The 11298-nt window shown below is 35.1% G+C and overlaps 1 protein-coding gene across 2 annotated transcripts in view; it reads right to left on the minus strand.

Moving 5' to 3' along the window:
• Positions 1-946: 946 nt before the first annotated feature.
• LOC150092573 (uncharacterized) overlaps positions 947-11298 on the minus strand; it is a 283311-nt gene continuing 272959 nt past the window's right edge. Inside the window, exon 14 of one of the 2 annotated variants that reach the window (XM_090414418.1) lies at positions 947-1447. In XM_090414418.1, the coding sequence (XP_090270544.1) occupies positions 1349-1447 (99 nt within the window). In that variant the 3' untranslated portion in view covers positions 947-1348. Of the gene's footprint in view, positions 1448-1607; positions 2310-11298 lie in introns of those variants that run through there. The other variant, XM_090414417.1, reaches the window with a different exon arrangement.

Here is an 11298-nt window from a genome sequence, read left to right on the forward strand (position 1 = left end):
GCATGTTTGATAAATAGTTCAACTACAGAAAGTTGCCAAACTGCTACAGGTGCAGGAATGGAATCTAACATGTATAAAACTATTCATGCTGGTCAATGCTTTAAGTCATAGGTGGCCAACAGCAGGCCTGCGGGCCACATGCAGCCCGTAACGTGATTTTGTGCAGTCCGCGACAGGATAAAAACTATATTAAATTATATGTATTATCAATTTAGCTATTAGTTTCGACCGCAGATTTTCTGATTGATATACTAGTTATATTCATTATTTCTGATGACGGAAACAATTTATATTCTCAACACGGAATCAAAATTGCTTTAAAAAGATTACTCAATTTATAAAATCTACTGCTTCTCTGTGCAAGTTGTAATAGTGGGAGTGGTCGATTTCTATGCGCCTCAGAGTAATGCATCACTGAAAGTCACTTGCTTGAGGGAGTTGATGGAGGAGAGCCATGACATTGACTTCAAGTTTTCTGTGCCAATATTAGACCAACTTTTGGAGCAGTTCAGTAAGCGATTTTCTGACTTCAGTGACATGCGGCCACAACTAGCATTATTTAACAACCCAATGAAATGCGACATTTCAGAGCAGCATGCCACTATTCAATTGGAGTTGTGTGACCTTCAAAGTGACCCCTTTTTCCAGTCAAGGGTAGAGATAGGCATCGAATTTTGGAAACTCGTACCAAAGGAAAAATATCCTGCATCGAGTGATTTCAGCTTTAAAATTGCATCTATGTTTGGAAGCACATACATATGTGAATGCATATTTCTCAACTATGAGGGTGGTTAAATCGTCACAAAGAAGCAGACTGACTAACCACCTTCAGGATTTGTTACGAATATCGTCATCATCGTTGAAAATAGACTTTGATGAACTTGTTGCCGCACATGAATGTAAAAAACCAGAAATATGTAATTAAATTTAATTTAACTTATATTTAAATGAATCAAGTATTTTATATTGTTCTCCCAGTAGTAAAATGATTTAACAAATATAGTAATTGAATACATATAACTATTTCCTTGAAAAAATGCAGAGTTTAATTTTATTTAAGTTGTCTAAAAGTGTGTGGCCTGTGACGCTACCACTCATCATTGGCCCTCATATAGAATGAAGTTGGCCACGCCTGCTTTAGTGATCTAAACTATTTCAGGCAATGTTGGGTCACTTGTAGTTCACATCATGATAAGAACACAGAAGAGTTCTCTAAACTTAGACATGCCCATCTTTGGGGAAGAGAGAGAGAATCTGGACTCAACAGAGATGGACACTTCCTTCAAAAGGATGAGGGCTACAGCATATCTCCATTTCTCTGATCATGAACAAGCCTTTAGTACCTTAATTATCTTGTAAAACAAGTGAGCCATCTCTGTTTACTTATTGAAAGGTTATCTATTTCATCTTTATTCAAAATTTCCAACAGCCATCTTGGAGCAGATTCCTAGAAGAAAAAGTGAAATAGACCAATTTCATTTTCCTCTCTGTTATATATTTCTATTAAAAGAATAATAATAAAAACATGATATGCTTTTTTTTTTTTAATTGTCATTAAGATATATTGTGAAATCAATGAGGAAAAAAAAAAAAACAGAACACAGAAATAGCAAAGATGGCTTTTAATACATTTTCTGAACGTTTGAAAATAAATAATCATTTACAGTGAAATGAGTGCAACAGTTTTACTCATGTAGCTATGTACATTTCAATCTTCAGCTGCCTTAACATAACATACTTCATATAAACATTGCCACTGGGACATAACATGTCTTACAGTAAAAAAATAGCAAACAAATGACATATAATACAGGAAAAATAAAACACAAACAAACAGCAACAATGAAAAATTTATATATAATACTCAATAGAATGTATTATGTCAGCCTGCAAACATTTTTCTCGATACTTACTTAAATTCGACATCTCAAGCTCACAGGTGGGAAATAAAACTGACTTGGATTTTCATTGAGCATTTTATACACTGAACAACAAACATGGAGCAAATAATGAGACGGATAAAGGGTTCATTTTTAATTCAATTTTATCAACTTGTGGAAATGCAGTTCAGAGAATATAAAATAGCAATTTTTCCCAGTTGGCATCTCAGTTTTGCTATCATTCACAGGAAACAAAGAGGTTTTTTTTTAAAAAAAAACTTGTTTCTGATGTTCTATCATACTGGGCATCAGCAATTTGCAGGCATAATTGTTTTCATCACCTTTTTGATGCTTTAATATCTTCTTTTACTTTCCACAACATTAATTCCATACATGCCAAAGCATCCTCTTGACTATCATGTCCATCAACTGAAATAAGAGTAAATTAAAAACAGTTCATTTTAATTATTTACCATAGATAAAAAAGAAGAGGAGAGAGAGAGAGAAAATAAAACAAATGAGTTTAGTAAGCACAGATTAGCCATTATATTAATATTTAAGTATAAAATATCAATAATGATCCTAAAACAAATGAAATATACTAGTCACTTAATAAAACCCATTGGCACATCTTGCAATATGCAGCAAATCACTAAAATCCACCTGATGAAAGTATAATTCACAATAACTATTTCAAGCAATGACATGGAATTTTCATATTCTCAAAATGATAATCTTCCTGGTGTATCCTCAAGGGGAAGAACTAAATATTATGTAAGCATAGCAATTGCAAGAGTTCTTACTAGTTTCTGATCAACTAATAAGGAAATTGAGCCAGGAAAATTTAATTTTGTTGATGTTAAACACAATGCTGATGAGTCTGCAATGTGTTTAAATTATGAATTTCAGTATTTAAATGTGTCAATGCTTTCATAAGATATTACCACTTTTGAAATATATGGGTAGTGCTTGGAAGAAACTATTTTAGGCAAGGCCAGATTATTCAGGCTCAAGATTGAACAATCTGGTCTTGCTGAACATGCCATCTCTACTAGGCTACTATGAATTTCTTTCCATCTTTGCTCTATGAATCCTCTGGAATAAGACTACCCTAGACAAGAAAAGATGAGAGATTTGAACATGTGTAAAAATTTGGTATAGCTTCAAAATGACAAAGCATTTTCATCAATTTTTATAGAGGTCAAGTCCTATAAGATTGTTACAAAAATGACCTTGTATGTCTGTATATAGTTAAAGCTAAATGTTAACGTAAATAATCCTAAGGGAATTGATTGTGCTTACTGCTCTAAGAAGGAAATTTCTAGAATGTCATGAACTAAGGCAATACCTTGCCACCAGAAAACTTTTGTATGACAGCTCCTTATAAGGACATATGAAAGTTGTTTGCGAACTCCACTTGTAAACACCTTGAATGTCAGTGTCAAATGGACCGACTACTTCAGACGAGCTTCCGCTGCCCAACGAAATAGGATTAAAGGAGTGCAGTAGGAGAACAAAGAAATGGTCAGTGCTAGTGAAAGATCAAGAGATCAAAAACAGATATCGGTTTTCCATTGGTTGTCTAGTGGAGGTCCATCAGATGTCAGCCATCAAGGACGCGACTCCCTGGAGAAGTCATGCCAGAAGTCTGAAGGGATGATGACAGGAGCCGATCTGCCAGACAGAGACTAGACATGATGACAATCTTCGTCGGGAGCTACTTTTTGAGGAGAGGAAATTTCGAGCTGGAAGGAACTGCTCCATTACGTTAACGCGCACGCACTCCTCATGCTGAAACCTTTTGCCCGAAGTGCCGGAGAGACAGCGTCCCAAAAGCCGTCAGTTGTCGATAATCTAATGCTGGTGTACGAAGGGAGTCAAAACCTGACACGGAAGGAAAAGTCAGAACTCCAATTTGAAGCCAAGGAATAAGTATGCACAGTGGGTAGCAGCCCTAAAGTGAGTTTGACGCTTTTATTCTGTTTTATGAATTATACGAGAACTTTAATAGTGGACTGTTAAGAAGGTGCTGAATTTTGGGCAGAGTTAATGAGTGAATTTTAATGCTTGATAAGTGATTGAAGCTCATGCATGTACTAGTTGAAGGTTAGCAGTTTGATGGCAGTACAATTTCCTAGGATAGTAACGGTTTGTTAATAGTATATTTGCCTAGGATATTAATTGGATGTTAATAGTAGAATTACCTAGGATAGTAATTTAGTATTGGAAAGGAATAAATATTTATGTCATGATAATCTTGAATTGAAAGTGTATTTTAACATGATAGTTTTCTATTAAGAGTTAAACTGAGAATGTCTCTTTAAAAGAATTATAGTGTAAATTGTTTAGTTGTAAATAAAAATGTGTTTTTCAATTGTCAATAGAGTGTCGCCTGAATTTTAATTGTATGATGCACTGTTCCAAAAAAAATTAGAGCCTATTTGTGGGAACCCAAGAGAAAGATAGAGAGATTAATTAGTGGACCATGAATGTAAACTATAGTTAATCGGAGGTAATTTGTGTTTAAAGGGAAAACTACTGGATGCACTTACCATATATTATTGCTAGGAAACGAACATCGGTGGCGCAGCTTATCAAATAAATTTTCCGGTGTTTGAGGAATAAGAAGGGAAGTGAGGAAGGCAGTTAGTAGAAAAAGAGTTTATGCATTAAGGGAAAACATATATAGGAAGAAATAGAAAAAAAACAAAGGCACAGCCGACTGAGAATGTCTCTTTAAACTCTTTATAGTGAATGTCTCTTTACAGAGTAAAGTTAAAGATAGCAAAAGGTAAAGAAAGATAACGGTATACAAGGATAGAATACCGAGATTAAAGGGGATAAATTAAAGAATAATAAGTAGACTCCCCTATTTACACATGCATCAACATCACTGCCAAGATCATTCCCCCATCTCTTGACTTCTGACCAGAAGGAGCACTGTGTGAACATCTGTCAGGATCTTCGTCAAAAGGCCATTGATGACCGAACATTCATCTCAGGGATCATCACAGGGAATGAGACTTGGGTTTATGGCTATAACCTGGAGACAAAACAGCAATCATCACAGTGGACGAGTCCACTGTGATGATTGCTGGAAGTTATCCCACCAAAGAAGGCAAGTCAGCAATAAAGAGTATGTCGATCGTCTTTTTCTACATTAAGGGGAATTTGAGAATTTGTAGCACCCGGTCAGATGGTCAATGTAGAATTCTACTGCAACGTTTTAAGACAGTTGAGAGCAGACATTCATTTCAAAAGACTGGAACTGTGGTGAAACCAAAACTCGTTTCTCCATCACGGTAACAATGGGAGAGTTTTTGTCGGCCAACAGCATGGAAGTCATCCTGCATCCTCCTTATTCACCAGATTTAGACTCTCGTGACTTATTTCTGTTTCCAAAAAATGAAATCGAAGCTTAAAGGGCAGTGGTTCGACACCATTAAGGAGATCCAATACCAATCACGAGTGGTGCTTGATGTGCTTCAACAAAATTACTTCCAGGAAGTGTTTGGAGCATGGCAAAAGTAGTGGGATCCCTGCATGAACATGGAAAGGGGCTATTTTGAAGGGGGTTGAGTACAAATTTAAATTAGGTAAGTTGTGAAGATTTTATTAGCATAATCTCATTTCTTTCTTGATAACACCTTGTACAGTGTATACTGTATATCAATATTTAAATAATATCAGACTGCATTTTGCACTCTTTCTATTGCCCTGACGGCCTATTTTAGTTCTCTTTTTGCTACTTCTTAGCTACGTGTAATTGTTCATGGCTATAAAATAATAACTGACGCATGGCAAAAGTAGTGGGATCCCTGCATGAACATGGAAAGGGGCTATTTTGAAGGGGGTTTGAGTACAAATTTAAATTAGGTAAGTTGTGAAGATTTTATTAGCATAATCTCATTTCTTTTTTGATAACACCTTGTACAGTGTGTACTGTATATCAATATTTAAATAACATCAGACTGCATTTTGCACTCTTTCTATTGCCCCCCCCCCTGCCTATTTTAGTTCTCTTTTTGCTACTTTTTAGCTACGTGTAATTGTTCATGGCTATAAAATAATAACCGAAGCTTTTACTATGGTGAATAATAATATTTGCCATTTAATTTAGTTTTTTCTTCTTATCCACCTGTTGTGTGGCTAGTTTTATATAATAGTTTTCTTTTTCGGGTCAAAGCTGTATAAACTGAGTCGAGACCTCCACATAGTCTTTAAAGGAATGCAGAGAACCAACCTAATATCCAATCCTCACATTCTCTTGGTGACCTAGGTACCTACCTGTATTCTTATCCAAATTGTATTCTTATTGTCTTAAACCACAATACAGCATGATGGTACAACATGCTGTATTGTGGTTTACAATACAGCATGAAATTCTGTCATGCTGGCTGGAGCATCGCCTAGTTAAAATAGGCCATCATTGTTTTCGCAAGGGAACCAGGATGAATCGCAAAAAGTCAGCTACTGGAACAAATCCTAGCACACACCCTAACTCAACATCGACAGAGTTCAAGATCGGTACTATCCACATAAGAAGCCTGAATGGCAAAGAAATGGAGCTAGCTGAGGAATTGGATAAGTACCAGATTGCCATAAAAGGGATGACTGACACAAAGAAACAGTAGTGAATATACTGATTTAAATTTGTCAACAGGTTTGCAAGAAAATATACTGGCCTAGAGATTGGAAAACATCAATATTCATCTCGATTCCCAAAAAATCAAATGGCAGAGATTGTAATAATTTTAGAACCATCGCTTTAATTTCACATGCAAGTAAAGTCATGCTGAAAGTGATCCAACAAAATCTGGTGTGAGACAAGGATGTACATTATCCCCTCTATTATTCATTATCTATATGGATCACATTATAAAGGAAAGTGGTATTAAACATGATATCAAAATTGGAGATGTTAATGTCTTAGCTCTTTGCTTTATGCGGATGATGTTATACTTCTAAATAAATCTGCTACAAGTCTGCAAGATTCTCTGACTAAATTGAATAGCTGTTGTAATAGATATGGTATGAAGGTCAGCAATAAAAAGACAAAGACAATGAAAATAGGCAGAATCATTGAAAATGTCAACTGTGTTGTGAATGGAGAACCTGTGGAACAAGTGAAACATTTCAGCTACTTAGGCATGATTTTTACTGAAGATGGTAAATTAAATATAGAAATAGACAACAGAATCAGCAAAGCTGGTATAGTAGGAAGTCAATTGAATAAATTCATATGGAATAAGAGAGAAATTAGTCGGAACACTAAATTAGCTCTATACAAGACAGTGTTCAAACCAGTTTTAACTTATGGATCTGAGAGCTGGGTCAGAATTAAAGCACTTAACCAAAGACTAGAGACTGCAGATATGAGAGTCCTGAGAAAGATTAGAGGTGTGAACAGATGGCATCAATGGCAATATCATATTAAAAATGAGGATATTAGGAAAGAACTTGACATTGTCAGCATCCAGGAATGCGTTAGCAGAGCTAATCTCAGGTGGTATGGTCACTTAAACAGAATGGGCAAGGAAGGATTAACAAAACAAGTGTTCTCTGCCAGGTTGGCAGGAAAACGACCCAGAGGAAGACCAAGATATAGGTGGATTGATACAGTACAAAGTGCCTTAGACGATAGAAATATAAGATCTGATAATATTGGAGTCTTGACAAGTAACAGACGGATTTGGAGGAAAATTGTAGATAGGAAGTTAGTAATGATGTAATTTTTTTCATGTAGTACTGTCATATCCTGTACATCCCTTGAGGATACATGGCAAGAATTCGATGATGATAGTTGGAGCCACATGTGAACAGAGAAATTCCACAATAACAGGCAGGCTTTAGGAGAGGTAGTGGAACTTGAGACCAAATAACAAATATGAGATGGATTATGGAAAAAAACAAGAGAATTTCAGAAGTTCATCTGTTTTATTGATTATAAGAAAGTTTTTGATTGTGTGGATCACAACAGACTGTGGATTGCAACGAGGTCAATGGGAATACCTGAATATCTAATTATCTTGATAAGAGAGCTGTATGACAACCAAGAAGCTTCAGTTAAAAACAATCTTTGAAGAAAATGACAGTGTTCAAGAGGGAAAAGGGGTGCAGTAGGGTTGTATGCTGTTGCCTACCTTTTTAATATTTATAGTGAATATGTTATGAAGACAAAGTTCCAGCTGTGCAGAAAAATAAATTAAGATATGCAGATGATATTCTGCATATCTTAATTCTGCATAGCGATGTTTTTTCACTGGTGCAGGACACTAGAGTGTACAGAGAATTTGAAATTGGAAGTGATCACCATTTAATCTTGAGCAGGATATCGAAAAGAAGAACATGTAAGAAAGTTTTAAAGCGAATAAAAGTTGAGCAGCTCTCAGACGTGAACTGGAGACTAAAACACACAAACATTATTCAAGAAAAATGAAAGAGCCTTGAGAACAGGAACCAAACCTTGGAGATTCAGTGGTAAGCCCTCAAGAAAACATTGATTGATTCAGTGAGAGAGCCATGCGGTGAGGTTGTCTGCAAGCATAGAAAAATCAAAACTTCATGGTGGGCACAGGAAGTTAAAGAGGCAGTGAAGGAAAAGAAGAAAGCATATCAAAAGTTCATGACAAATAAGTCAGCTTGTGCTCTTAGAGAATACAGAGACAAATGTAAGAAAGCTAAACACTATGTAAAACTAGCTAAACAAGTCATGGGAAGACTTTGGTAAGAACATAGAAAATAACTATCAAGAACATGGCAAGATATTCTGGAGGTTGTTGAAGAAGCTCAGAAATGGAGGAAAGGAGTGCTTTAATAGGAATTAGAGATGATGAAGGTGACATAAAAATTGGAGAAAAAGATATCACAGATATAGAAAGTAATTACTTCGGAAAATTGCTAAATGAAACAAGCAGTGACAGCACATTGGAAAAAAAACACTCAACAGGCATGCAGTCAGGGATACACATCCGTACTTGAAGTAGAAAAGCCATCAAAAGCCTAAAATGTGGAAAGAAAGCAGGAGTAGATGATATGCTCTAGTATGGAGGTATAAAAGTCTTGCAGTTGCTGCATTGCGTAATTCAGAAGGCCTGGACAGAGGGACGAATTCAAGATGATTGGAGAGAGCTTTCATAGTACCAATATACAAAAAGGGAAATAAAACTGAATGTGTGAATTAAAGAAGTATTTCTCTACTGAGTGTTCATGGTATTTTATGCAAATATACTTGAGAAATACTTGAGGTATTTCATGTAAATATAATTGTCCTTGGTGAAGAACAAGCTGGATTCAAGCCAAATAGAGGGTGTCAAGATCAGAATTTCTTTACAACAAATAGTTGAGAAATCATGGGAATATAACAAAAATCTATATTTAAATTTTGTAGCCTGCAAAAGGCATATGACAAGGTGTCACGAGGAAAGTTATTCGACACACTACAGTGATATGGTGTCAATGGGACATTATATCAGCAATACTTTATTTGAGTTGTAAGTCAGCAGTTAGAGTTGAAGTACAAGAAGATTGTTTGATATTAAATCTGGTGTCAAATAAAGATGTATATTAACCCCCTCTGTTATTCATTATCTATATGGATCACATTCTGAAGGAAAGTGGTATTAAACCTGATATCAGAATCGGAGATGTTAATCCCAGTTCTTTATTTTATGCAGGTGATGTTATATGTTTAAATAAATCTAGTACAACTCTGCAAGATTCCCTGACTAAATTGAATAGCTGTTGTGATAAATTTGGTATGAAAATCAGCAGTTAACAAGACAAAGACAATGAAAATAGGCAGAATCATTGAAAATATCAATTGCATTGTGAGTGGAGAACCTATAGAACAAGTAAAACATTTTAGTTACTTAGGTATAATTTTTAATGAATATAGTAAATTAAATATGTAAATAGATAACAGATCAGCAAATTCAGTATGGTAAGAAGTCAAATGAATAAATTTATATGGAATAAGACAGAAATTAGTCAAAACACTAATTTAGCTGTATACAAGCCTGTGTTCAAACCAATTTTAACTTATGGATCCTCGAGCTGGGTTAGAAATAAAACACTTGACCAATGACCACATATATGAGAATCCTGAAAAAGATCAGGGCATGAACAGATAGCATCAATGGCAATATTATATTAAAAATGAGGATATTAAGAAAGAACTTGACATTGTTAGCATCCAGGAATATGTTAGTAGATCTAATCTCAGGTGGTATGGTCACTTAAACAGAATGAGAGAGGAAAGATTAGCAAAACGTGTTCTCGAAAAGGCTGGCAGGAAAAAGACCTAGAGGAAGACCAAGATATAGGTGGATTGATACAGTAAAATGTGCCTTAGAAGACAGAAATATAAGTTCTAATTATATTGGAGCCTTGACAGTTAACAGATTAATTTGGAGGAAAATTATTGATAGGAAGTTAGTGGCGATATAAGTTTTTCATTTTTCATGGTACTATCATAATATCTTGTGCACCCCCCCCCCCCTTGACGGTACATGCCAGGAATCTGATGATGACATTTCCTTTCTGGCAAAAACAAATTATGTCCTCTTTTACAGGATATTTGTGAGTAGAAATCTATTGTATATCAATACCTTAATTTGTGCAGTTAAACAATTTTGATTTCAGATTTACTTCAAAAGTTATTCCATTAATGAGTTAGATTTATTCTAAGAAAATTCCAGTTTTCATAGTCAACTGACTAATGAGGTAATGTGATTTTGCAAAGACATTTTTGTCCATGCCATGAGGAGATAATACTCCACGCAGACTAAACCACCTTCCTACTTAATTGTGTTAATTTCTTTGTGATTAACTCTTACAATCATGAGTTAAGTACAAACGATGACGATACTTGGTACTGTCTGTAAGAAAGACCCCACACAAATAAGGTTTTTTGTTTCTGGTATGAACCTAATTCTAATGTACCGTAATTATGTTTAATCAAAAAATGTGTGTTTGTGTCTATGCATGTTTGTGTGTGTATTGTGGGAGAGAATTAAATAATATATTCTAATAATATAATAAATTTTACTTAAATATAAAGAGCCAATAGGCTTCATTTCGGCGATATAAACATTATTTAAATTAAGGGGATATTAAATCCCACATTGTTTTAAAACCGAATAAGAAACTCAAAGATTGGAATCAGAGAGCTTCATGCCGAATATAGTATAATAAACTATAAAAGTATCGGCGATTACTAGCGTGAGCTAATGCAAGTAGTCTTAGTACGTAGTACAAACTCGGGCAACTCGCAGCAAAGGTGGTAAAGTTCTGATCGCTATTCTTGGTATTTTCCATAATGTAAAAACACATTTCCTAGGAAATGTATGCTGTTATTACATTATAACAGATCTGATCCCACCACAATGTAATAACCGCATACATTTCCTAGGAAATG

The sequence above is a fragment of the Typopeltis vanoorti genome, chromosome 25 (assembly GCF_054136105.1).
Source record: "Typopeltis vanoorti isolate ZY-2024b chromosome 25, IOZ_Tvanoo_1.0, whole genome shotgun sequence".
In the NCBI taxonomy this organism is placed as follows: Eukaryota; Metazoa; Arthropoda; class Arachnida; order Uropygi; family Thelyphonidae; genus Typopeltis; species Typopeltis vanoorti.